Here is a 27,516-nt window from a genome sequence, read left to right as displayed (position 1 = left end):
ATAAACTATTCTCTTATTTTCTGAGTCATCAGCATGTATTTGGATCTCATCAGAGCAGATTAAGCCTGATCAGACATCATCCGAGAGACATATCACCATTACTCCTTAGTTTGCGTTACACAGAGACCTGCCGATTCACTTCTTCATACGTACGTGTGCGGCGGAGGTGATCACTGAGCAGCAAGGCAATTGCTGCTTCCTCCCCGTGCTGCCCGAGAAGCATGACTATATATTTAAGATGGGCCTGATCGGCCTGTTCCAAATAGGTGTCACTGCTTCCGCGGTCCCACGAATAGAAAGTCACTCACTCTAGAGTTGGCGGAACCTAGGGTGTATAGCGGTTGTTAGGTGTGTTGCGGTGTTTTGCCTTCATCTATCCCTACTGCTCCAATTCAGTATGAAACATATTATAACGTTAGAAAGCTTAGCAATTTTATGATAGCGGCAGCAGTGATGGTAGTGGCGATAGTAGTGGTGGTTATTGGTCTAGGTAGATATAATAAAGGGAAGACGAGAAGAGGCGAACGAGGAAAAAGTGGACGAGGAGAAGGTGGACGAGGAGAAGGTGGATGAGGAGAGGGTGGTGGATGGGTTTCTGCATCCTGAGATATTAGGCTAGAAAATGCAGAAAGCCTGGAAAAGTTAGGCGTTTTAGACAGGGGTACAGCAGTCTGCAAGAAGAACAGTGTTAGAACGCCATTTTTTACTTTACATACGCCTACTGTAAGGATAGTAAGGATGTATATATAAATAAACAGTATACTGAAGTGGAATAGTAGGGATGGATGGGCGCAAAACACCACAACACACCCAGCGACTACCACGCACCCTAGGTTCCGCCTACCATAGAGTGACTTCCCGTCCGCAGAGCAACAGAAGTGTCAATTGTCTGTCAGAGATAGGCGATCAGGCCTAATCTGAGCAGACAATCGCACTTTCTGAGCTGCACGGGGAGGGTCGAGAGTTTGCCTTGTTGCTTAGTAGTCACCTCCGCTACAGTTGTATGCGCGCATAAGTGAATTCGTAGAAGATCTCTAGATTACATAAAGAAAAGGGTATTAATATGATGGTGTCTGCTGATGTCTAATCAGGCTTAATCTGCTCTTATCAGGCCTAAATACCTATTGATGACTAAGGAAAAGAAAGGATGGTGATATAGTTAGAGGTAAAGTGGCCCTGCTGTCTATGTATCTATATAGGCTGTATAAATTAAGCTCTACCCTATTCTAATATAACTATCTCTATATATAACCTATATAATTTATGTATTAAATTATATAAAGAATTATTATAATATAGAATTATATAGTAAATTATATAGCTAATTACTAAAATATAAAACTCTATATTATAAATTACTATAATATAGAATTATAAATTTATATTAAAAATTATTTTAAAGTTTATAAGCTAAATAGCTAGTTTATATATTAATATATTTTATAAGTATTAATATATATTTTTCTACTTTATTATTTTAAACTAAAATAACATTTTTATCTTTAGTTTTATTTTATTTAAGTTATAAATCTTTTAAAAAAGTAAAAAATTAATAGTTATATAAGAATATTATATTATATTTAAAAAAAGGCTATAATATTTAAATTTTAATATCTACTTTTTAATAATAATTTAAAAATAAAACGTTTAATAAAAACTTTATATAGTTTTTTTACAAGTTTACTTTAATAAACTTTACTCTTTTTTTATTAAAAATTAACTAATAGTTAAATACTTTACATAATATATATAATAAGTAAGTAGACTAGATAAGTAAGTAAGCTACCTCTTTATTATATATTAAAGCCTTTATATTTAACTATTTATTAAAATCTTAATATAGCTTTTAAAGTTATAAAACTTTCTATATAACGTTTAATAAAAGTTATATATAAGAAATTAAATTATAAAAAATTATAAAAAATTATATTTAGTATTTATTTTTATATAACGTATATAATAAGTAAGTAGGCTAGACAAGCAAGTAGGCTATACATCTTAAGCTACACAATAAAGACAACTATAAATCGACATTAATAATAGTAAATTAATTAAAACTACTTAGAATCCTCTTCTCTAGATATTTCTTTATTAAACTAATATATTTAGGTATTATATCCTGTGTTTCTATAGATGCTATATTGCTGTTAACCTGTTTCCGTCTTTAGTTTACAACTACTACTCTAACGTATTTTCTTATAAACCTAAACTAACGCCTTTATCTATAATTAAATATCCCCTACATCAGCTATAGTAAGGCTGCCTCCTTATCTAAAGTGTGTTTTTTTAGCTTTCTAGCAACAGCTAAGTAGGTTATTTTCCTTATAAAGGATCTAGTTTTTAGATCTTAAAAGGGTAATCTAATATATAAACCTATATACTCCTTTTAATAGATGCTTTACAGCTTTAATAATTAAAGTTAGAAAGCTATTTTAATAACATAAGATTTAATTCTTAATAAGTTCTAATTATAAGGATGCCTTAGTTAGGTTGTTTAGTGTTTAAGAAATCTATAGTAGTGGTGTTATTAAGATTAATTCTAGAGGCGTTAGAGTATATAACTTAACATCTAGCTTAGATAAGATGCTTTTTATATTAAGAGGAATAAGTTTTAACTTTCTAAAACCCCTTTAGATATTCTTTTTTATAATAGCGTATATAAAGGCCTTATAAAATATAAAAAAGAAATCTTCCTTTATAATATAGTGTAATAGCAGGCTGACAGTAACCCACTATGGCAATAGACCAAAAGATCCGTCAGTGCAAGCAACCATGCTTGCGCTGCTGTCAACACTGCTTAATAAGGACCACAAGGACTACGCTCCGCGACTTACGCTAATTATACGGCTGTACCGTTACATATAGGTATTACCTTATTATATTTTATCTTTAATTTATTAATTATATACTAACTTAAAAGGCTTAAAACACCTTATATCCAAAGGCTAAAGTAGATTAAAAGAATAAGCTGGTATATAGAGTATAATAATATTATTTTTTTAATAAAATATCTTAAATTATATAGTGTAACGGCACAGCCGTACAATTGGCGTAAGTCGCAAAGCGCAGTCCTTGTGGTCCTTATTAAGCAGTGTTGACAGCAGCGCAAGCATGGTTGCTTGCACTGACGGATCTTTTGGTCTATTGCCATAGTGGGTCACTGTCAGCCTGCTATTACATATAATAAGGAGGTGGCTTACCTGCTTGCCTAGCCTACTTACTTATTATATACGTTACCTATAATTGTAATTAAGCGATCTACTGTATATTGAAAAGGGGAGTGGCTCTAGTGTAAAAAATGGCGTTCTGACACTCTTCTTCTTGCAGGCTGCTGTACAGGGGTCTGTATACGCGGATACTTTGGCCGCAGTGTTTGTGTGTTTATCTGTTTTACCTTTACAATTTGTTTGCGTGCCTGCATGCGCAACAATGGCTCACTTTCTAGGATTACAACACATTTCTCTCGCCGTTAATAGTGCAAGGGAGCACTGTAATTGACTATGAGAGAAGGTAATGTGGACTCCCTGTGTGTCGTGTGCTGTATCTACCTATTCAATTTTACTACTACGTCGTGCCATGGAGATCGCGGGTCTGGATCATGACCAGCTACCTCCCCTCTATGTTTCTGCAAATGCCATTTACGTATAGTCAAAATGATGTAATAATTCCCGGCAGTGGGGGGCTTTCTGAACCATTTTATTGGTTTCATTATCATCCAACGGAAGAGATAAATTGGAGATGTGGTACTGAATATCTCATCTCTTGGAAATGTTCCATCCCTAGAAAATGCCCCATTCCTAGAAAAGGGGCGGATGAAAGGGAGGGTGCTGTTTAAATTAAATATTTGATTGTGGCGCTATCATGTCTGATTCTGTGCTCAAAGTGAAACTTTCAAGATCGAGGAGGGATAAAGTGGATGGACAGATACGGGCTAAATACAAGTCAAAACAGCAAAAAATCTTTCAGCTTAAGAATGGAACATGAGGAGTGGATGGATGAAAAACACCACAACTCACCCAACAACTTCTACGCCCGCCTAACATAGAATGGCTTGCCATCCGCAGAGCAGCAATAATAATATTCATTTAAAGTGGACCTAGCCATGCCTATTCTGATCAGAGAATCATGATTCCTGTGCGATACAGGGAAAAGCTAGTGATTGCCTTGTTACTCAGTGGTCACCTTCAGCGCTGGTGCACATCTGAGTCTAGAAAAATCTACGGGAAAGTAAAGATAGATACGATACGTCAGGATGGTTACTGCACTGAGGTAAAAGCGACCTGACTACTTACATGGTCTTGGCTGCGCATGTTAAACCCACCCTAGTCCATTATCTAGCTATGGAAATTTGGACTACGCATTGTGTGAAGTGAACGTGGATTGCTGCACATTACATATTTCACCGATTGTCATAGAACGCCATTTTTGCCAAGGCCAAAGAGTTTTCAATGCCAATATAGCTTCATCCAATGACGAATTCATACGGAACAGTACTTGAAGAAAACTTAAGAAATTCAAAATGGCGTCCACAGCAGTCGATGAGATATAGCGGATGAATAGCATTTGCCCAATGGACACCATTCCATCAATGCAATGGGTTTTCTTTGGTTTAACGTGGCATACGATTCACCAGTCGATTTGGGTACCTTAAATGCCGCTTAGCCCATCCATATATGAGGCCTACATGATCTCTCGGTGAGGGAAATCAACTGGGTTAGGCTTCAATTCTGATTTTGTCTTATCGCGTTGCCCGAGTGAACATTCCACGTAACCTGCAAAGCCACATGGCTGTCCTTGGTTGGGAGGGAGCCTGAAGAAAAGGCGCTGGCAGTGTTTGAGTTCCCAGAAGGCAACCAGTCGCCTGCTTTGGAAAATATGCTTATTGGATGCTCTGACAGTATTCGACAAGTTCGACCGCGGTGACACTATGAGATATGAAGTGATTATGTCGGAAAAGCAAGCTAGGTAAAAAATTTGATCGATCAATGGGAAATTCTGCGACTACTAGGTTTAATCCATAGCTGTTGGAATCACAGGTTACCCGTACGGGAGGTAATCGAACGTAATCAAAGGGTCAAACTGGTACTGTATTCTTCTGTATATCTTGTGTGTAGAAGAGTAGGTAGGTTGGCAGCAGCAGCAGTAGCGAAGATATCACTATTGGCAGCCAAGAGGTTGGATCTCCGGGGTCCGCTGCCGGCTGCTGCTGCTGGCCAGCTCCCTGTATTCTGGCTGAGTAATCCAACAATAGCCAATAGGGGTGAATAATGTAGAAGCTTCCTGAAGAACTAGGCACATCAGTAGGGTCATAACCAAAATGTTTGAGGGCGAAGTACGATTTAAACTGACATACATATGGCATGGTACTTTTGAACGCCGTTACAAGTAATTAATTGTCATTTATAGACATCCGGAAGAGGTCAAATACGATTTAACGCCCATTTGTGACCGAATTCGTAACTTAGCCACAGGGCAGTAGGCGCAGCGGGGCGTACCACATAATTGACAAGGATCCGTACGAATCTTCATGCCTCCTTGACCACACTGGCACTACTAGTAAGTTAGATATCTACGGAAGTCGAACGGATGATGCCTGGGAGGAACCGAGGCTTAACACACATACGCAAGTCCACACTGGTATCTGCTGTCGTTTGGGACCAAGCACGTACGGCACACCAGGCCAGGGATCTCCGGCTTCAATTAACCTGGTATTGCAAAGGCTTGCTTCACAACTGCGTTGCTCGGGTAGAGTTGCAGTTGATCCGAGGCGATTCAGAAGTAGTGCGCGGGTGGAGTCTTCGGCGCAAATGGTGGAATGTGCCTGGCACGGAGCCGGGTCTGCGGTCTGCTTCATGCTCATGAGAGCCTGATGACCTTCGAATTGGTCTACCGCTGTTTGGACACGATTTTACCGTATATTGGCTGGCCACAAGCAAGTAAACCTCGGCAAAATGAGGGGCAAGAGACAGCCTCTTATGATAGGTATGATGCGCTCACCGAGTGTTGGACCCTCTGGCAATCCTGGTAAATCCAACCAATAACACCTCACTGCAGTGGCAGGTCTGCTCCCCCACCCCCTGGCATCCCCAATCTTTGAAGGATGCCAATGTTGGCATCCTAGGTATTTTCCACAACAGTACTAGACCCAACATTTTAACAGGAGGACCGGTAAAGGATCAAACAGTTCGGCGTCGCAAGTTCTTTGCTGTAAGGGGTCCTATGGTAGGTATTCTTCTCTATTTTCAAGTTTGTTTTTGTTATCCTTGTCAACATCTGGTGGCGGCCTATTCTTTTATCAACACCCTGGTGTCAAATCCCGACGACAGACCGGTATCTGCACTGTTCGTAGTACAATAACTTTAGTGAGACGAATACACTAGTTATGCTGTGGTACGGCGTTCCCACTTGATTAGTGGACCTATACGCCATGATTGGATCTGTAAATGATTTTCTACCTTAGTACGAAAAGTTCTGTGGTTCTACCCGGCTACCACGTACCAACGATAATTCTGACTGGGATGGTAGCTGCTATTTTACCACGTACATAATAAAACCCTGCTTTCATAGTGCAGGGTAGAGAACTAGCCTTGCTATCTAACGCTTGCCGGTCTGTCTCACAAAGGCGATGTACCGATGCACTCGCTAGGTTTGCGGTCAAGATACCATGAACCGAATATGTGCAGTCGAAGGGCTGGTATTTGCTATTGTTTTGGTCTGGGTCTTAAATCATCTTAATCCTGATCCGAAAGGCAAACGATCTGCCGATGAGTGCTCATCTACCTCCAACATTATTTGTCTTGCTGCATTAGTGTGCGGCACCCGGTGTGACAGCGGCATACAAGGTGTTGGGGTTATCCAGATATCCGTAATGTACGGACGTCCGAAGAGTCTCAAAGTCCTGATGCCACTATATGTAAGCCACAATCTCACTAGTTCAACCATGATTGATTAAATCTCCCTGTTCAAGGAAGACATGATGTCACCAGCATGGTCTTCCAATAGCATGGCACAAGTTCGAAAAAGAAACAGGGCAAATAGCTGACAGCGCAAGGGGGAAATCACCACGCGAAAACGGGCCAGATTCATACTTCAAGTTCATGTAAAAGTCGACAACCTTTCCTCCAAAAATACAACTCATAGCCGGAAACGCATGGCTTGTTATTCGATTCAATATTAATACGTGCAAAGTCATGCTCCGCTTGAAAAATAAGCTTTCAGTCTCATCTCAAGATTGGCTTTCTGTACTATCGCTCGTTTCTTTTTTCAGGAAAGCTCAAATTGAAGTCCAGGTAAGGTGGTATTGGTCTTTGGGTAGTTTGGCGGGTAGCTGAGCCTTACATTTTCGTGGCTACCTCCTAGATGCAACACTAGTAGACAGAATCGCTTTTTAGAGTCACAGAGAATCTACAATTAGAGTTCCGATATTAGGTAAACTGTAGTAAACCATCTCGGTGACTAGGTACATCCTAGTCCTGCATGCTGATTCCGACGATGTCATGAAGACTTTCGGGCCACCCAGGATTGTGCCGAATACGCATTCTTCGTCAGCGCCTTTTGGTTGAATCCATACACTGCTTCCTTGCTTCGTACCTTCTCTCCCTGAAGTGTGATCTCACCACATTGCTCGCTGAAGTCAACAAACTCGAAGCCCATCTCTCTTGTTACGGCGATGATTTCATCCAGAGATAGCTGAACAAACGGCCCTGTCCCCCACAGCAAGGGTCCAAGATTGATCCAGTAACCCCCTGGTTTAAGCAGCGAATGGATTGTGTCGAAGTAACTCATGATGTTCCTTGCCGTGTCAATGAAGAAATGCGTAACTACCGCGTCGTATTGTCCCTTCTCTGACTTGAAGACACTAGCAAAATCTCCCTCAACTAACAAGACTGAGCTTCCGTTCACTCGTGTATCCGGGAATGAAACTCCACGAAACATATCAGCTGTAGTTGCATGGTGAGACCAGCTATCGATGAAAGGATGGATTGATTTAGATCCCGGCCTGGGATGAGCCTCCAAGAACCGATATGCTAGGTTCATGAACATTGACCACTCATTGATGGTGACTTCGAAGCCACCGAGAGCAGCGACCTCATGACCCAGCCGTCCCACCCCAGAGCCCGGGAAGAGGACTTTGACATCCGACTTTGAGCGATCAGGAAAAATGGACTGGAGTGTAGTTAGGATACACGGGAATGCATCCTCCCGTTCACCACGGCCCGAGGTGGACCAATCTCGCACAAAGTGTTTCAAAGCCTGAGATGTGCTGACCCTGTCTGCTGGCTGGCCCGCTTCGTCTTTGGCTTTACTATGGTCTGCAAGCTCCTGGTGTGATATGCCGTAGAACTCAAGTGCTGTCTCGACGATTTCGTTACACAGATCCTGGTTCAGATCGAGAAGCTGCTCAGCTGTCTCAAACTTATGTGAGTACCCGACTGTCTTCTCTAAGACCTAATAGACGTATCAGTATTAAGCAACGATGAAAGAGGGGAAGACAAAATATCTTGGGGCCACAAGACTTACCGCCCTTTGGGCTTTAGATACGTGCTTGTATAACCCTTTCCATCGGTCAAGCTCGGCCATCTGACGTGGCTTGTAACGACTAAACCCAAAGAGAGCCTCCAGGAGGCGGTGACGGGGATGGTTCGTGTCCCATTTCCCATGAGATTTGCTCATACGCTTGAGAAGGTTCTTCTTCTCTTGCTCCTGGCGAGGACTCGGTTTGTCTGGTACATCTTCTATGGTTACCGTCACCTCATGAAGCTCGATAAAGGAATCGATAGGCATCTATGTTTGTAAGTTAGCTCAGACGGCCCGATTTGAAGGACGGCAATGCAGGCTGCCAGCGTGATGCTACATTTGCTGTAGAACAGCGTAGCTTGTGAAGCCAATCCCACGGCCAACAACATATTTATTTGTGAACTGTGCCCAACAAAAACATGTGGAGCTGCGGTGTGGAACTATCGGGACTCACCGACGCCAGTGTTTTTGCATCATTCAAACCATCGTTGGCGACTGCTTCGATCTTTTTCTCTGTCACGTCGTTTTCAAATTCTGTGTCGGCTCTTGTATACAGGACGCTGCATGCAAGGCTCAGAGCCAACCATGTGGGCGACTGAGTCAATCGCATAGTCTCTGGCTGACTCGGTGAAGGTAGCGGTGAATGAAGTGTCGCTGAGGAAGTGAAACAGGGTACCCAGGTTAGCATCCAATAAACTTTTGTCCTGTTCTCTGGGCTGGAACGATTATCAATAGAGACAGTATGTCATAGATGGCTGGGGGGAGAGGAGAATAACGAAGTGCACGTGGATGGGCGTTGAAGAAATTTGAACTGAGTGCATTAGACCACCGAGTACCTTGATGGCCGCCAAGACCTCCAAATGCGAAAACACCAACAACCGACCCAACTCACGAGGTTTAGCTTCGCGCTCTGTACAAAAGGTCCTGCAGTAGCCCCATAGAAAAAGTGGTGTCCTTTCACTCCTTTTGCGATCATTATCATTTATCATGCTCCGTTGGTTCCGTTCGTGGCCGTTCCCTTCGCTGTCACCGCGTCATCGCGCAGGTAATCGTTCAGCTGGTCGCGCGTCTTGCAGTTCTCCAGCGCGAAGCTGGCCGCCAGCTCCTCGAGCTCTGCCTCCGTCTTGCCCTTGAACAACTCCGCAAACTCCCAGCCCGCATACTCGCTCAAAAGGCACTCGCGCACAACGCGCTCGACTTGGCGGTCGAAGGTCCAGACCTTGGGGTACTTCTTCTTGAGCAAGTGCTCGGGGATCATTTCCTTGAGCTTCGAGATAAAGGGCTCGTAAACCTCCTTGTCGACGGCGCTCTTGTCGGCGCAGCCCCAGAAGTCCAAGCCATTGCGCTGCTTCTTCTCCACGAATGGCTGGATGAGGCGCATGTAAGGGCTTTCGGGGTCGAGGTAGACCATGCCCTGGTAGCCAATATCCTTGTACAGCCAGATGCTCCACGAGATGCCTCCAAACTCGCGGTAGATGGCAAGTTGCTCCTTGAGCAGTGCGAATCGCTTCTCGTTTGTCGCCGCGGCGTTGGGGTCTGTCCTCGGGTTCTGGTAAACCGGGCCCCACTCACCGTTCCAAATTGGAACACCGGCGTTTTGCATGAATTCTACCTTGCGCTTGAGGCTGATGCGCAGCTTTTGCTTCTGATCAGGGGTGCCTTCGTACTGCTCCGGGAGGGGGAAGCCCATCATGCTGTAGTCGTGGCAGCTGTAGACGCTGTTGGGCAGCGTCTTCTCGGGGGAGAATGCGGAAAAGTCCATGGCGTAGGTGTTGCCGTCGAGGTATAGAATATGATCGGGATCAATGGCACGGATTGCCTTCTCGGCACGTTCGTACCAGGCAATGAGGCGACTGTGCTCGGGGTCTGCCGGCTCATTGAGGGGGTTGTATCCCGCAATGACTTTGTTGCCAACATAGTGGGCAGCGAGTGCCTCCCACAGCTGGATGGCGCGGTCTTGGAAATCTTTGAACTCCCAGAACAAGGCTCTGCTCAGTCCCGAGTCGCTATGCCAGTCCTGGTTCTGTCCACCTGGCACAGCGTGGAGGTCGAGGATGACGTAAATGTTGTATTTGGCGCAAATGTTGACGATGCGGTCGAGAAGCTCAAATCCAGACTTCTTGATCACACTTGGGTTGTCGTCGTCGATGAAATGCCGGTAGTTAAAGGGTATCCGCAAACAGTTGAGGCCTAATGATGCATACAAGGCGGCATCGGCCTCTGTGAAAAAGTGATGGATGAGTCGGGAAAAGAAGAAGTCTGCCTTTTCCTTGCCAAGAACCTCTGTCAGGGCGGCTCGGTGCTCAAATTCGTGTCCAGAGTAGCCGGTAATAAAGTTTTCCATGTTGAGCATGCCACCCAAACCAGCACCCTTGAGTATGACTTCCACACCGTTCTCGTCAACAATCTTTGTCCCGCTGACACGCAAAAGCGTGAGGGGGGGATTGGATGTAGGGGTTGACATGTTTGCAGACGTAAATGATGGTGGTGTTTGGTACAGACTTGATGAGTCGCTTTCTGGACAGCTGGTTCTTGAGAGCAATGCTTTATACCTACCGATACCGTGACAAAAACTAACCGGTGGACCAGTTTAGTAAGGTCAGTCCAGTTTTCTACTATCTCGGGCAGTTGTTTTGCTGTCATCGTGGCCTGCTGAGCAGTGGGCGATACGCTGCCACCGCACGATCTTAACAGCGACACTCCGCGAAGTGGGACGGTGTGGGTCTGCTCCAAGCCAACTTCTCCAGTTATTCAAAACACCAGATTGGATCATCAACCCGAGTCTGGGGTAAAATAACTTGCGCGTGACATGAAGCTAGGATTTGGCCGGAGAGCTTATGCCAATTGGTTCATGCTAGAATGAACTGACGTGTATGGCTGATCTGGTGCTAGACCCGACGATGTGGTTGTTTCCAAACATGTCATATCGGCTCCGGCCCTTAGCCTCGTCCGCCGAACATCAGTCGAATTGAATTTAGCCTGAATGAATCGGCATTGGATCGTCCACAAATAATACCGACCCCAGATCGGGTCTCTAAAGTTTGCCTAGACTTATATACGATACGCTAACGAGCTCGGGTTCGGTTCCCGAATCATGGCGTATGCCGTTTCCAACAAGCGCCGCGCCCTTACCATATTCCGCGTTTCGCACTCCCAGAACGCAAGAAGATCAATTGTCTCTTCGACGGCTCCGTGCCATCCGGGAGGCAAGGAGACGACCACGGATGGGTCTCTGCCCGTCTGAATTCCGTCTGACTGTACAAGAATTGCAGTCGCTAACAGTACCAGAGCGCTTCGTGAACAAGATCGCATCATCGGTAGTGTCCCGTGATGGCGATGTCTGTATCCCATTCGATTGACGACCAAACGGTAATGATGATTGTCAAGGCCTTTTTGTGCTAGATTCATCTCACTTGCTATGTAGGTGTTTCTAGCACAGTCAGAATTTGCCCCCAAACTGTCAAGAAATGCGGTCGTGAACGGCCAATAGATTAGCTCATAGAGGTTGACTGCATGTCCTCGAAGCACGAATCTGCACACGTCGTCTTCTTCGGGAGGCTCGTTGAACGAGAGATTTGGGGGGAGCGAAGCAATCCACTCTTGTGCTTGAGCCTCGTACTGCGGCACTGCTGCTGCCATCGCAGCCAGATATGCTTGGCGCGTGGGATGTTCGTTCTGCAGGCCCACCATCTCGGCACTAATGCGAGACGCAAGTCTGCGGAGAGATATTTCAGCTAGGTAGAAGTACCAAGAGGTCCTTTCCCGGGCCAGACGTGGATCTGTTGCTGCCTCAACTTCGGCCCGGGGGGGTGGGGGCGTTGGAAAGAAAGGCGGGTAAAAAGCAAGCTCTTGGTCGCTCAGGGAGAAATCGGGGAGGTATAGATCACCTCGCATTTCTCGCTCGGACTTCCATGACGACCAGTATACGGCTTGCTGGAGTGTGTCGATGGAGTAATTATGCGTCTCGTTGCCTGACTCCAAGTTGCTGTGATAGCGTTGTTGAGCTTCTGGGGTAAGGAAGGAAAATTGTTGGCAGCTGGCCAACGCTTGCACGAAGTATTTCCACGCCTTAACAGGCTGGATCACGCACATCATGTACACTCCTGATAAAAAGAGACATTGAGCTGCAATAATGTCATCTGATGAAAGTAGAATCCCCAAGCGCTTCTGGGCTGCCTGGAAGAATGCTTGAGCGTTGCTATGGGCTGCAGACCCTGGCATGGTCTCATGACTCGGGCCGAAAGGCGTGGCCAGGGACCCCAATGCGCAGATCAGGAGAGACAGGCAGGACTCGGGAGACCAGTCGATACCGTTCATGACAGTATTCAAAACCATCTTCCGAGTTACTGTCTCGTCAAGTATCGGATTTTTGACGTGTACATAGCCGAAGAAACTGTCGAGGATATCGTTGATGCGCTGCGGCTCCATGTCGAGAACACCGAGAACAGAAACCGGTGAATTGGCGGCGATTGACGCGTGGTCGACATGTAGCGTAATGTCGTCGATGTCGATGCTAGTTCCGAGCCTCCGGAAAATGTCCCAAGACATGATGTGTTCTGGTCTAGGGGGGATGATCATGCCGAGTTGGATAGGAGGCCCCACTTGCGGTCCTTCCACCCGATGCTCGACCAGGGCCTCGACCACTCTCGTCTTGTTCGACGATCCATCGACTGAGACGGATCTCATAAGTTCTTCCAGATCATCGAGTCGTTCCAATATCTTAAGACTCGCCGGGTCGAAGCTGGAGAGATCGACGGGAGATTGGATGCAGGTGGCACCAACCTTCAAGCAGAATGAGCATGACGGCTTCAGATTGTCACACTTTGTTCTCCGAGCCCTGCACACCTGACAAGCTCTGACAGCTCTCTTCCGCTGATAGGAGGCGGTTCCGCGGGATGCTGGACGAGTGCTGACTTTGGTCGTTGATGATTCCGGCTGCCTCCGGCCTGGGCCGGGTTCTCCAGAGGCTAACGGCACGTGGATTCCCGGGGCAGAAGGGTCTGCCATCTGGGAATAAGACGGGGCACCGGCCAGACTCAAATGGTTCGACTTTGCGGGGAGAGACAGGCTAAGTGAAAGACGGTTCGTGGGTTGTGTTCGATGCCGTATGGATGAAAGCTGGAGAAACAACGGGGAAGATGCGCGGAGTGTCGCTTTTAATGTTATTTCCCTCCGTCCCAGAAAATGTTGTCTTCACCACCCAAGACCAATTGCGGGGAAACTATGGGGCCCCAGACCGACCCATTGGGTACGTATCTGTCAGTCCACTGCCTCGGATTTTCGCCGCGCGGTGGCCGCAGTCGGCCAAACGCGGAGATGGTGGACGAACTTCATCACAAATCCTTACCAGACCAGACCGATTTAGGTCTGGCCTGGGCTCGGAACAGTTTAGTGACTCGCGCGGAATGTCGCTCTTCCCCATGCCTTCCGGTGCCCTGCTTGAACAAGGGGTCAAGGAGACGTCCGAATGACCTTAACAAAGTTGTTTGGACTTTGCAACCATCACGGATCGGGATGTCCAATACCCTGACTGCCAGCAAGGAGGAGTTGGAGGTGAATATAACCTCCTGCAGCTCCCCGGATTTTCTAGTATGATCGCCCTATCGCTCCCCACTGCATTCTCGAAGTCGATCAATTCTCATCAGTGTACGCATTGAGCACCCCCTGAAGACTCGCCACAAGTTGCACCAAGTGCCCTCAACAATGGCGGATAAAAACGACATAGGAGACCACTTGGAGGCAAGTGTGTCGCACCATGATCCCAAGGGTTCAGCAATTGCCACAACCAACCAACAGGAGCACGATCTCTCGGTTCGTGAGGTCTTCAAAAACCACAAGGCCATTGTATGGTGGTGCTTCTACTGGGCCATGGCTGCAGTTGGCTGGTATGTCACTTTTGAATTGCAGAGTCTTTTATCTAGTGTATCTGTGGTCTCGGCAACCTCAAGCTAACTATTACGTGTCCAGGGGTTTCGATGCTCAAATCAATGGAGCCATGATTTCTGTTGCCTCGTTCCGAAGAGATTTTGGGTTAGTCCCACCCCCTATTTCTTCAACTGCTATGGAGACAAAGCACACAACTCCCTTTTTACAAATAGAAGTGGCTGACCTATTAACTTTGCAGATATGTCCTCGACGGCGAAGCGATCCTGCCAGCAGACTGGCAATCAGCCTTCAACATTATCAGCACCGTTGGCCAGTTCTTTGGAGGTTTCGCCTGCAGTTGGCTCGCAGACAGGATCGGCCGTAAGAAGTCCCTGTTGATCGGCGTCGTCGTCTGCACTGGTGGCTGTGTTGGAGAAATATTTTCGGATACCAGAGCTGCCTTCCTCTGCTCCAAGCTAATCCTCGGGACTGGTCTCGGTTTCTACCTCACACTTGCTCCCCTGGCATGCAGTGAGCTGGCGCCAGTTGCCCTCCGAGGTTACGCCACAGCTGGTGTCAACCTGGGAATTGCCATTGGTCAACTCTTGTCCAATGCGGTCGTCAAGATATTTGGAGAACGTTCGGACCGCTGGGCCTACCGTGGTCCTTTCGCCACCCAGCTATTCTTCGTGCTCTTCCTTTTCGTCTTTCTTCCATTCGTCCCCGAGACTCCCTGGTATTTGGCACGAAAAGACAAACTTGAAGAAGCAACCAAATCCCTTCGGAAGTTGTACGGACAGAATTACGATGTCAACTCGAGACTCGCAGGAATTGTGGCAACTATTGAGGAAGAAAACACCCACCAGACTCATGAACTGGGCTTCGCCGACTGCTTCAGGGGTACCAACTTGCTCCGCACCGGAATCTCGACCGGCGTGTTCCTCTGCCAGCATTTGGTCGGCATTATCTTCGTCCTCGGCTACTCGACCTACTTCTTCAAGTTGGCAGGCCTGGATGTCTCCAAGTCTTTTGACCTGGGCGTGGGTGTTACTGCGTGTGGTGTTCTCGGAAACATCGTCAGCTGGTTCGTTATTGAATCCTTTGGTCGACGCAAGATTTTCCTTTCCGGAATGGCTTCCTTGACCACCCTCCTACTTCTCATCGGTATTATGGACGTTGTACCGACCGATGCCGCAAAGTGGGTGCAGGCTGCTGCCACTGTCATCTACGCTTTCGTATACTTCTTGACCATCGGTGCTATGGCCTTTGCCATCCTGGGCGAGGCTTCTAGCTCATTTTTGCGTGCGAAGACCATGGCACTTGCTACCGCTACCCAGGCCGTCTGTGGTATTGCCATGAACTTTGCCATTCCCTACATGGTCAACCCCGACGAAGGAAATCTCACGGGCAAGGTCGGGTTCATCTTTGGTGGCCTCGCGTTCATCGGCACCATCGGCAGCTATTTCTATGTCCCTGAGCTCAAAGGTAAGACGTTCGATGAGATCGATCGTCTCTTCGCCGCAAAGGTACCACCTAGAAGGATGGGAGACATGTAGCCTCGTTCACAAGCAACGCTATAGCTGTACTACCAGACCATTATTTGAGCGAGCGGATAATATGATATTGACGTTATGAATGATTTTGTGCTGCAAGAATGACTTCACAATTGATGCATGATATTTCACATTGCTCGAGCTAAGTTTTACACTAAGGGAGTGCTTTACGTCTTGCGATTATTGGAGTAAGCGTCAACTGAGTACCCATGGGGAAATAAGCACTAGCCTCTGCAAAATTAGGCACTAAGCCTAACCCAAGGCGGGGTTGTAACCTTTGCCTTTTGACATACATACAATACAATACCCATGGCCAGTTACTAATGCCTCGCTCCAGTATGTCATGTCACCTCTGTAGTCGGCTAAAATAGCCCTCGAGCGTTAGGTACATAACCCTGAAATTTTCAGAAAAGAGGCGTAATTCTCAAACTATGAACTAAAAACAGGCGTACATGGAGGATGCATTGCGGTTTAACCAGTCCAATAAGCGTGGTAACTTTTGTTACGCATAACCAAAACTGCACAAAGCCAAGTCACCCTAGGGGACGCCCACATATCGAATATTTGGCTTTGGCGGCGTCTTCATACCCTTTCCGAGAAAATAATCAACATGGTGAGACTGAACGTACCCCTTCAGAGTCAAGGAATTCCGATAGGCCGGGTTGTGAGCCAAGGTGTAAAGGCGAATATCGCTTGGCTTGTCCGTTGTAAAGATGAGCAACTCATCAGCATCCGCGTTCGTAACGATGACCTCCTCCCTCCAGTCTCCTAGAATGTCTCCAAGGAATTGCGGGTTTCTACCATTCGTCACGCCACCAAAGTCGGTGATTTTCAACAGGCGAGGCTGACTGTTGGAAGGAGCAGGGTTCTCCCAATCCCACTTCTCAAACTTGCCGTCGTTAAACAGTTCAAGGAGTTCGTCACCGTCCCACCAGAGACCAAGATGCGGCCACGGCGCCAGCTCAGTGTCTGACGCTGTGAGCTCGTTCTTTATGGCGTCATAAACTCCAGAGAATGACCAGACTTCCATGCCAGGATGGGTAGGGTCAATGTCGCCAACCATACCGCGGCCGATGTCACTCTCGTTATCTCCAAAGTGCTTCCAGAGGATTTCACCGGACGACCCGTCGTAGTAGTACTCGTATAAGAATTCCGGGTTCCGCTGCTGTACGCCATATCCCTGAAGACCTTTGCGGTCAGGGTCGATTTTGGCAAGATGAAACCGATCACCATGAACCACACCCTCGTCTCCGAGGTTGTACCGCACCGTGCCGTCGCCGTTAAGACCGAAGCCGATCTCAAAGATCTCGTCTTTTCCGTCCTCGTTCACGTCGATAATGCGCGTGTTGTGTCCGTCTGGAAAGTTCCTGTCGCCGCGGTTCCACTTCCACTTCTGTTTAAGGGATTTGCCGTCAAAGGTCCAGGTGACATACATCAGGTTGAAGGCTCCAGATCCGATCCGATTCTTCATGAAGGCGACCAGGTGAGGTGTCGTCCCGTCGAGAAATCCTGCACCTAGACGTGCGGCGACCGGTCCGTCGGAGATGTAGTCCGTGGGCACCGGAGCCGAGGCTCGTAGAGCTCCTGTACGGCCGTTCAATATGGCTATAAACTGGTGGTTGTCTGTTTCCCCGTCGCTGAAAGTTTTCCCGTCTCCAAACTTGACCCCATTGGCGATTCGCACGGCGACCTCGGCGTACCCATCGCCGTCAAAGTCGAAAACAGTGACGCCGTCCCAGTTACCAACATCTATGGTTGACGACCCTGGCTCGATGTTGTTTTGATTCTCACTGTTGGGGCCCAAGCTGACTTCCCAGAGGAAGGTTCCATTGCCGGTATAAGCCTCAATAGTTTGTGGTGTTGTCTGCCGGTCGAGAACGAAATCCCACTCTCCATCACCGTCAAGATCGCCTACCCAAACGAACTTTACAGGCCCTCCACTGCGCAGGGGCACTCGGACTATCGGCTCGATTGCGTTCTTCGCTGGCAGACTGAAGACTCCGCTAGCCTTTTCTTCTTTGCCGTTAATGACTGGCCGAACAAAGTAGGTGTTGACTTTGTCTAAGTTCGCAGTGGAGTCAAGAAAGTTTGTCCCGCCAGTAAGAACATCCTTGTTGAGCTTCGTTGAAGTCGAGTCTACATCGCGGTAAACGTTAAAGCCAATTCCAGACGGGTCAAGTCCGAGAAGCCTCCAGGTAACTAGGACGTCGGTTTGGCTTGCGCGAACAGCCACCACGCCCCGGCCAAGGTTTTCCAAGGGACGGGCGGCCTGTGCCAAGAGGGCATTGGACAGGGCAATGAAGGCAGAGAGGAATGAAAGAAACTTCATGATGCCGGCACACAAAGACTTGAAGGAAGCATGTATGGTTTCAGTCGACTCTGGCTGTTATTTTCTCCTCGGAACATTGTGGATGACGGTGAGGATGCTACCGTTAATATACTTGATTACAATGGCAATCATCGTTGAACTCTCCAACTTCATCTCGGACTCCTGTTGATCCATCGTTGATCCGATTTCGAGTTCACGATCACATAATTTTACTTTGCAAGCGGTTAGGTACGAGCTGGTGGGTCTTCGTTGCATCTCGGCATATGCCCTGGGTGATCGGCAAGATGTCACGCGGTCACGGCAATTCTTTTAGCGGGAGACCGCTATTGGAGGAGTTACAACCCCGTCCTGCCTGGTCGGTCCCCCAGATATATTAATCCAAAAGCTTGCCCGAGGCACATCGCCCGAAAGAGAATTGAATTTCCAAGTGAACCAGTATATAATATGACTTATATCGTCCGGTTGATTCAACCCGGATTTCGGGCTAATAACATACTCGTTGTTACGGCTTACCCCACGGGGCAGAGAACCTTCCAAGGCCTCTTCCAAGATGCGTTGCTGCACCCCACAACTGTAACCCCATCACTATTACGCCCTGCACGTTTCGGCTTTCGGATGTGGGAATATTACTTGTCGTATGTGCAAGCCCTTTTGTCGCTGCCAAGGCGAATGACGTTACCAGAATGTGCTTGCTTCCTCGTAAGCATCAATCGATATTGTCGACCGTATTTTGTCCGAGGAAGCCTGACATAAGACAAATCTTGCGATGACTTCTGCTTATTGTGCTTACTGTATTCACTAAAATCAAGATTTGGGACAGAGTTTCGGTCAATGTCACCCGGACTTTGAACAATTTGGAGGATAGAAAGACCTTGTTCAATAACAGTAGGTAAGTGACTAGTAATGTAAGCACTTGGTACTTCTTCTGCTTGGTTGATGATGATATCGTATCGTTGACTAGCTAAACCCCAGCTTGCAAACCTTTCGCGGCCTCAATTTCCTCCATGATTTTTCCGACATCCGCCTCTGTGCTTTCGAACTCTTTCTGTATCACTTCTTCAACCCATGCCCCCCGCGGGTTGAAAAGTGCCTCGAAAGACTGTGGGCCAATAACTAAGCCAAATGGCGGCATGTCCATGGGATCCACCACCCTCCTTTTGAGGGTAATCGGATCAGTAGGCGTCTCCATCTCAAATGCCCAGAGGAGCCTTGCAAATAAAATCCAAAGGCCCTCTCTGCCCACATGTCTGCCGGGACAAAGTCGTCTTCCATACCCAAATGACAGGGTAGGCAGGTCATCTCTCTCAAGCCATCTCTCTGGTCTGAAGTCTTCGCAGTCCGCGCCGAAAGCCTCCTTATCTCTGGTTATTGCCCACATGGAGGCCACCACAGTAGCCCCCTTGGGAATCCTGTAACCGTTGTATTCGTCGTCCGACGCCACGGCATGATCCATTCCCGAGGGAAGAATAGGTCGCCAACGCATCACTTCCTCGATGATGGCATCGATGTAGGGTAGCCGCCCTCGTTCTTCGAACATGGGCAGCTTATCGCGACCGACGACTTCATCCAGCATAGCTTGGGCTTTATGCATCACGTGAGGATACGTCAGCATAGCGACGACAAACCAACTGAGGATTGACATGCTAGTATCCCCATTGGCCAACGTCAACGTCCCTGTGACCCAAGCCATCTCAGTTTCGCTCATATCTGATTGGAGCCGTTGGGTACTGTTGACTATCTGTTTGCTGAGGTTGTACCCAGGCTGGTTCAAGGCGTTCCGAAAATTTGATACGTGATGTGAGGCTTCATGTTCATAGAGATCCTTTCCGGCCCGTTTCCATGGGGAGATTGAGTACGGTAAGTGTTCGAGCCAAGTAAAAATATCGACCAATCGAGGGGGGCTTTTCAGTACTACTGACGTTGGACAGTTGTTGAAGAATTCAATTTGAGCTCTGTGTTCCGTGTTTCCCCTCAACAGACGGTAACCCCAAGCCAGGACACTCACGACACTAGCGGATGCACGCTGGAAGTGCCAACGAGGGTCCTGGGGTCGTCGACCATTCATCGCAGGTGGTGACTGCTTATCGTCTCCGCTCTCCTTGCCTATGTTTTCTTTTTGCTCCGAGAGCAAATCATGGAGAAGTTGGAGCGATTCCAGCTTTTGAACTGGGTGGTAGAGCGCTGCAGAGCGAGGGTTCATACCATGAACGTGGATACGTTGATGAAGTCGCAATTGGGCATCGTATTGGCGGAAAAGCATATTGTATCCCTTTGAGACCAATTTACCGGCCATGAGGCTGAAAGATCGTCCCGAATAGTTACTAGCCCGCTTGTTCAGGAGTTCATGGGCTGCCTCCACCGTAGTTAGGACAATCACAGACCGTCCTGCCACCTTGTAGTAGACTACTGGGCCGTAGGTGTGTCTCCATTGATAATGAACCAGCCAGCTGAAATGAAACGGGGCGTTGAAGAAATTGCCAAGAAGGGGAACTTGTGGTGGCCCGGGTGGAAGCGGTAGTGTTGCATGCAGCTGAGGTGCTTTTCGTAGATAAGAAAGAAGCAAGTAGAAACTGAACAGGCCAGCGATAAATACGAGTGGAATTATAGACAATGGCTTAAAAAGAAATGAGTTACGGTCAATATTGAGGGGCTCCATGGTCGCAGATAGGGTCATTTGGCTGACTTGGGATGTATCGTTAGCTTTTTGGCCGTCTCGCTGGAGGTATAAAGAGATAATGCAATAAGAAATTTCATTGCGAGACCGAACCCTCCTACCTAGACATATGATTTTGACGGTACAGTACGGTACTCGTCATAGACGTAGGAAGGTGGGTTTGCTTCTTCGCGCTCAAGAGTAACAACATCCGCTTACACGTTGTGCAAGCACAACAGCCTTGGCCAACATGCGACATCTTACATCACACCTGTTAGCGTCACTATATGGCCCTTCATTGGCCGCCTGATGGAAACCGCTCGCAAATGAATTTCTTATGAGACAAATCATTGATATAATGCCATTTAAGGCCAATCTAATTGGTAGTCTACAAGTGGTTATCCCGGAGCTTATCTCAGTTTGCACCGTAGCCCGCCTTGGGTGCGCATAGAGATCCCGGCAGCGTTACTGTGAGCCCCCCGGCTCCGTGATTTCCCCGCCCGCCACGACACCCAAAGAAGGCATCTGCCAAAAATCCACTTCGGAGGGGGTTGGCTTCCTCCCCGTCCCCATCAGTCGCCATGTTCGCCAAGGCGGGGCCAGCAACGTCCCGCATAGTGTATATCTGAAAACCCATGTTATCTCGGAATCATCCGCAAACTTGTTGGTGCAGGATGAAGCCCCGAGTGGGATCATATTACCGTAGCTGGGTTTTCAGGCTACCATATGACTCTTGCCTTGGCGATGTCGCTCTTGACCTCTTCTGGGTACTGGCCCCTTGCTGGAATTTCAAATTATATGTACCCGTGCCTGAGGGCGAAGAGTCGCTTGGGTTGCGTTGCATTCATCATGCAGAATGGAAGCTGCACATGCGTTTCTTCTCCAAGTGGAGTATGCAGCTCAAGACTAGGATCTTATGAGGGGACGGACCAGGGTTTCTGCAATTCAACCGGCTTAACCGCCTGCAAAATGGAGTTGCAAATCCAAGTACCTCAACAACTCTTACTAGAGTACATCTATTTAGAATGGCCTTTGTGCTTCACTGCCACATAAACTAGTCCAACAGGGTCATTGGGCGTTCCCCATCGAACACAAATACTGTAGCATTTCCAGTTTGGCTGCAGCTTCTCAACATGTAGCAGTTTTGTTGCCAATCATATCGATGTAGGCTTTCTTTTGCAACCAGCCGCGGTCAGCACAATGGCTTCGCCAAAAAAAAACTAGCTCGGTGAATTCTTTCGACTTGGCTTTGGTAGTCATATGTCCGTTCCAATTCTTTCCGGAAGTTCTCGTAGAAGATGTGGTTGTTGTGAATGCAATCCAAAACTGACCCAACTAAGTCTGCTGTGCGGTTTGTGTGGCCTTCGCCATGCAATATACTCTGGAAGAAGTTGCACAATATGCCCGGTACATCGACGGTTTTCACCAAGAAGCATAGCCATAACTTGCACGAGTTGTGATTTTTCACTTTTAGTAGTTCAGTGGCTCCAATTCGAATTCGTACGTGCTTTTGGCGTTCTGCTCATCGAGGTGGCGCCATAGCTTTCAACACTTTTGCCTTCGATACATGCGGGAAATTTAATCTTAGTTCCGACGTCCGTAGAGTTAAATTAGACTTAGCTACGTAATACTGGCAAAATCATTACCTTGGGGTAAAGCGGACGATCAGAGAGTGGCACTCTTATCCCTCCTGGCGTGCTTTTGTCTGCAACGTTGCCACCGAGCCTCCATCTGCACAACCCTTACTGTGAAGCTGTCTCTTTCACTTTCAATATCGTCTTTAAGCGAGATACTGAAAGCTGACTGGTCAAACCAAGAGCCCAAATGTGTTTAATTCAGGGTGCTGAAGCTTATTTTGTCCAGAGCTGGGGTCATTTGAGTTCCACTCCATCCCCGCGAAAAGACGTCATCTCCGCCGACGTAACCCGAGATCGGGGTCACTGGGGTGCTTGCTGAATCGAGCCCCTTGCCACTCCTTATCAGATATACAAACTGGTTGCGGAATCAGTTTGCAGGTCCGCGGGCAAGTCAATCGATCAAATCATCCTCCCGCGGCCGTCGGAAGCTGTCGCTTAGCGGCCGATGTGGGGAAGCGAGGACCCTGGCACTTTGTTGTCGGGAGCGTCCCGACAAGATTCACGCAAGGTGGTGGAGGGGTCGCAAGACTCAATTCCCATGTCTGCCAATCTCCAAAAGTCAAGCTGGTAGTTATGTCGAATTTCCCATTGCAGTATCCCCCTTAGAATCTTTCAAAGGTCCCTATTGCAAGCTTGGCTTTTCACCATGGGTAGCAACGTCGCTGCAACTCCCCCCAAGCCGTCCCTGGTCAACTTACAGCTGGGATGGCCATCCCCTCGCCTGTTCGCGGCGAGCGGCCTCCTGGACGGCGCCACCCAGATCCTCACATCCGACTCCGAGACGGCCGCGGCCCTCATTTACGGGCCTCACGTCGGCCACCCGCCCCTCCGGAAGAGCGTCGCGGATTGGCTCTCGGGGGTCTACGGCACCGCAATCGACCACGAGAGGATATGCATCAGCAACGGCGCTTCGGGGAACCTAGCCAACGTGCTGCAAAAGTTCACGGATCCCCTCTACACGCGCAAGATCTTCATGGTCGAGCCGACGTACTTCCTCGCCTGCCCCATCTTCGAAGACAACGGCTTCCAAGGCAAGCTCAGGGGCGTGCCCGAGGACAACGAAGAGGGGCTAGATATCGCCTTCCTGCGTCGCGAGCTAGAGGCCGCCGAAGCTGAAGTAGCAGACGGGCAGCCCGATGTTCCCACTATCAAAGTGGGAAAGACGTACCCAAAGATTTACAAATACGTCATCTACATCGTGCCGACCTTTTCGAATCCCAGCGGAAAGAGCCTGTCTCTGCAGATGCGCAAGGACCTCGTGAAGCTCGCTCGGGAGTACGACGCCCTCGTTATTTCTGACGACGTCTACGACTTCCTTAGCTGGCCCGAAGACTCATCTGCGCCGGACCACGCAGTTGCCGCCGTCCCTCCTAGGCTGGTCGACGTGGACCGGGAGATGCCTGGCTGCACCGATTGGGGTAACACTCTCAGCAACGGCTCGTTCTCCAAAGTTATCGGTCCCGGCGTTAGAGTCGGCTGGGCCGAGTCCACGCCAGCCTTTGCGAAGGAGCTGGCCGAGGTGTAAGTTGTCCCATTATCAATCATATTTATAATGAAAAAGCCAGCTGACGTGGCATATTAGGGGTTCCTCGAGCTCAGGGGGTGCGCCGTCACATCTCACATCCACCTTTGTCGATAAAATGCTCCGCAGCGGCCACCTTCAAGCCCATATCAGAGATACTCTAATACCGACGTATCGTGAGAGGTACTACGCCCTCATGTCTTCCATCAGAGACGTCCTTGTTCCGCTGGGCGTTCGTATCGAAGTCAACAGCCCGAAAGATGCGACAGCAGCGACGGCCGGCGGCTTCTTCACATACCTCCAACTCCCAGACGATTTGCCCGTTGCTAGGACTGTGGCTGCAATAGCGCTCAAGGACAAGCAGCTTCGGATTGCCTTTGGGCACATGTTTGTTGTCACGGGAGATGCAGGCAGCGTCTCCCGTGCCGAGTCAAATGATGGTTTTGCTAGGTGCGTCCGGCTTTGCTGGGCGTGGCATGAGGTGGCCGAGATTAGAGAGGGGGTAGAAAGACTAGCAGCTACTATTCTGGATTTACGGGTTAGGATTGCCAAAGGAGAGGATTTCACCAATCAAGTGACCATTGGAATAAGGTAGTCAATTTCTAGGAGTACTGGTAACGCTTCTGTATCTGTTCCTCTGTGGAACTTTGAACAGCATCATCTAGAGTGCTGTGGTCAACACTTTAGAAACAACTTTAATAAAGCCATTTAATACAACGGTGGCTTACTTCAAGTCATATGAAGAGCGCGGTACTAGGGTTGGTGATAGTCTGGAAGGGTATAATGCTAAGGTGCGTTTGACTGAGTTTGGTCGACTGCAGGTTTTCTCTTTCCCACATTAACGAAACCGGGTGTAACTACAACAAGAGCTCCATAATTGGGAGTTGGTTTTCATCATGCTTATAACTCATATTAATTATCTTGGCAAGCTTTATTAATCCAAATGCGGAGACCGTCTTTTCTTTATAAGCGCATTTCACCTCCAACACCCCCCCTCAGACGGCGACCTACACGGTCTCAAATATCTCGGGAATAGCCGCAGCTGTCCCCAACTACTTCTCCTGCTTATCCATCTCCTCAGATAACACAGCCTCGGAGGCGGGCTGGTCGGCACGCGCCTGAACTTCCTGTCGAAGCTGACGTTTGTGCAGGAAGTCGGCGACGACTGGGAAACCACCATCAGCTCGTGTTCTTGATACCCGGGTGCATTCACGCGCGACTTACAGATAAGCACGACCGCCGCGAGGGCAAAGGAGAGGACAGAAGGGAATCCCCGCTCGAACTTGGGCGCCATGGTCTGGGGGAAGATCAGAATGGGGAGGAAGGAGTCTGGCAAGGGGGCGTTAGCTTCGGCACGATGTGAAAACTAGTTGGTTAGGGGACTCACTCGTTGCATAGAAGAGCCCGTTCATGCTGGAGATAGTCAAGGCGCGCTCCTCGGCGTTTCCGTTGTTGACCTCGTTGGCCCATGTCTATGTTCAGCTTGTTAGCCGCGCAGCTCACATCAAGAGAACATCCGTTGTCACGTACCCAGGTAACGGCTGTGACATAACCGCAGGCGGTGAGGAAGAAGCCGGCGACACGGACGGCGTCAGTCCCCGGCCAGGCGGTCAGGATTGCCGAGCCGACAACGGTCGTGCACATCTGGAGCGGGGCTATTAGAAAGGTCTGGTCGGGTTTCCGTGAGCATTTGAAGACTCACCAGAGGGCCGACGATCCACAAGGGCCTGTTGCCGGTCATGTCCGACATGAAACCCCAAGCAAAATCGGTCACCATGCTGACGAGGTTGGCGCACGCCGGGATGATGTTGCGCTGGGTGACGCTATACCCGTTTTCCCCTTTACCGCATGTCAGAGAGTCCGGTCCACACAAACTCCGGGTAGGCTTTTGGAACTTACTAAGGTAAATGGCAAAGTAGTTGTTCGCCTGGCACGAGTTTCCGTACTGTTGGGGCCGAGTGTCAGCACTGTTTCCTTTCCTCCTCGCCGTCGGACTGGGGGCAACATACAAAGATGTACATCAGGCACAGGATCCACCAGCGCCAGCTGCCAAACATTCGCTTGGCGAGCTTCAGGTCGACGATGCCCGTGATCTCGGCCTTGCCCTGCTTCGCCGCGCGGCGCATGGCGATCTGCTTGTCCTCCTCGGTGAGGTACCAGGCGGTCGTGTTGTGGGGGTAGTCGGGCAGAAGCCACCACACGGAGAGGGCGACGGGGAGCGACATGCAGCCGCACACTGCATCCCACTGTCAGTTCCAGTGTCCCATTTTCCGGTGCGGGAAAAAGGGGGTCAAATAAAAATCTCTCTCTCTGTGCTTACCGATATACATCCATCGCCACCCAGCCATCCCGAGGTGTCCGTTCAGGGACTTGTGGATGCCGGCCTGCAGGAACCCGGACGTCGCCTGGCCGAAGAAGCCGGTGATGTGCCAGACGGCCACGCGCTTGGCGAGCTCGGGCTTGGTGTACCACGACCCGAGGAGGAAGATGATGATGGGCGAGAAGCCGGACTCGAAGAGGCCGATCATGAAGCGGAAGGCGTACATCTGGTTGCTGCTCTGTGCGGCGGCTTGGGCAAATCTGTAAGTGGTATTAGCTATTAGCATGCCTTTCCCCCGAACGCATACAAACTGGGGGAGGGGTTTGTTGGCAGACGACCCCGGCTACTTACGTGAAAGCCGTCCATCCCAGCTCGCAGACGACCAGGCAGATTCGAGGGCGGACCTTGAGGGCAATCAGGTTGGACGGGATTTGCATGACGGCGAAGGCGATGGTGTAACACACTGCAGGGGTTAGTATCAGCAACCGGCTTACATGGGCACGATGCCTTCAACTTACTTAGCATGTACGTGTACTCGTTGCCCTGGATGTTCAAGTCCTCCTTCATGCCGCTAACATCTATGGTCGCGTGTTAGACCGGCGTGGCTGCAATCGCCGGGTGAATGACTTACAGGCATTGGTAATGTTGCTTTGGTCAATGTATTTCATCCACTTCGGCACATGTTAGCTGACTTGAATCTTTTTGAGTGAGAGTAGGCTTCACGCACCCAGCCAAGCGTTGCGCAGATTAGAATGCCAAAGTCCAGCTTCCGAACCAAGGCACGTTCCTAAGACGCCTGTTAGCCATCACGACCAGCTTAACTAGGTCCCCAAATTGCAAGTTTACCTGAGGGCTCTTGAGGTGCTGGTCGGCATCCCAGAGATGGTACAGGATCCTTCTGCCCAAGGTGATGTTCTGGGGCACTTCCTCGTGGACGCCAACGCCGACGTCTGAGGCCGCGGCGGACGTCGCCGAGTTGGCCTCGGGTGTCTTCTTGTCTCCGTCCATTGCCAAAAGTCGAAGGCTGAACTCGGCAGAAGAGAATGGAAAAGAGGCAAAGTCTTTGGTCAGTCAATCAAACCACAAGGCCGAATAGTTAATCGCACAAGTGGGCAAGTCA

The 27,516-nt window shown here is 48.7% G+C and overlaps 6 protein-coding genes across 6 annotated transcripts; 2 read left to right on the top strand and 4 right to left on the bottom strand.

Annotated features, from left to right (window-relative positions):
* Positions 1-7,494: 7,494 nt before the first annotated feature.
* Positions 7,495-9,127, bottom strand: EsH8_II_000326 (N2227-like protein-domain-containing protein; the record flags this gene model as incomplete). Its single annotated transcript, XM_083263624.1, has 3 exons — positions 7,495-8,448; positions 8,521-8,784; positions 8,972-9,127. 3 exons carry the CDS (start codon positions 9,125-9,127, stop codon positions 7,495-7,497), a joined length of 1,374 nt encoding a protein of 457 aa, XP_083120946.1.
* A 375-nt stretch (positions 9,128-9,502) lies between these two features.
* On the bottom strand, positions 9,503-13,524 carry EsH8_II_000325 (glycoside hydrolase superfamily; the record flags this gene model as incomplete). Its single annotated transcript, XM_083263623.1, has 3 exons — positions 9,503-10,934; positions 12,137-13,299; positions 13,432-13,524. 3 exons carry the CDS (start codon positions 13,522-13,524, stop codon positions 9,503-9,505), a joined length of 2,688 nt encoding a protein of 895 aa, XP_083120945.1.
* A 696-nt stretch (positions 13,525-14,220) lies between these two features.
* EsH8_II_000324 (general substrate transporter) lies at positions 14,221-15,938 on the top strand (the record flags this gene model as incomplete). The annotated part of the gene is made up of 3 exons (XM_083263622.1): positions 14,221-14,402; positions 14,485-14,547; positions 14,642-15,938. The coding sequence occupies 3 exons, from the start codon at positions 14,221-14,223 to the stop codon at positions 15,936-15,938; spliced, it is 1,542 nt and encodes a 513-aa protein (XP_083120944.1).
* Positions 15,939-16,473: 535 nt separating this feature from the next.
* On the bottom strand, positions 16,474-18,264 carry EsH8_II_000323 (uncharacterized protein; the record flags this gene model as incomplete). Its single annotated transcript, XM_083263621.1, has 1 exon — positions 16,474-18,264. The coding sequence occupies one exon, from the start codon at positions 18,262-18,264 to the stop codon at positions 16,474-16,476; it is 1,791 nt and encodes a 596-aa protein (XP_083120943.1).
* A 4,936-nt stretch (positions 18,265-23,200) lies between these two features.
* EsH8_II_000322 (aminotransferase) lies at positions 23,201-24,741 on the top strand (the record flags this gene model as incomplete). Its single annotated transcript, XM_083263620.1, has 3 exons — positions 23,201-24,075; positions 24,137-24,526; positions 24,732-24,741. 3 exons carry the CDS (start codon positions 23,201-23,203, stop codon positions 24,739-24,741), a joined length of 1,275 nt encoding a protein of 424 aa, XP_083120942.1.
* A 387-nt stretch (positions 24,742-25,128) lies between these two features.
* Positions 25,129-27,404, bottom strand: EsH8_II_000321 (uncharacterized protein; the record flags this gene model as incomplete). The annotated part of the gene is made up of 13 exons (XM_083263619.1): positions 25,129-25,241; positions 25,301-25,405; positions 25,464-25,548; positions 25,607-25,720; positions 25,779-25,915; positions 25,976-26,021; positions 26,086-26,312; positions 26,397-26,656; positions 26,748-26,859; positions 26,915-26,974; positions 27,028-27,067; positions 27,124-27,183; positions 27,243-27,404. 13 exons carry the CDS (start codon positions 27,402-27,404, stop codon positions 25,129-25,131), a joined length of 1,521 nt encoding a protein of 506 aa, XP_083120941.1.
* Between the last annotated feature and the right edge of the window lie 112 nt (positions 27,405-27,516).

This window comes from Colletotrichum jinshuiense, chromosome 2 (genome assembly GCF_051148585.1).
Source record: "Colletotrichum jinshuiense chromosome 2, complete sequence".
Classification (NCBI taxonomy): domain Eukaryota; kingdom Fungi; phylum Ascomycota; class Sordariomycetes; order Glomerellales; family Glomerellaceae; genus Colletotrichum; species Colletotrichum jinshuiense.
This window is presented reverse-complemented; position numbering and strand designations above follow the sequence as displayed.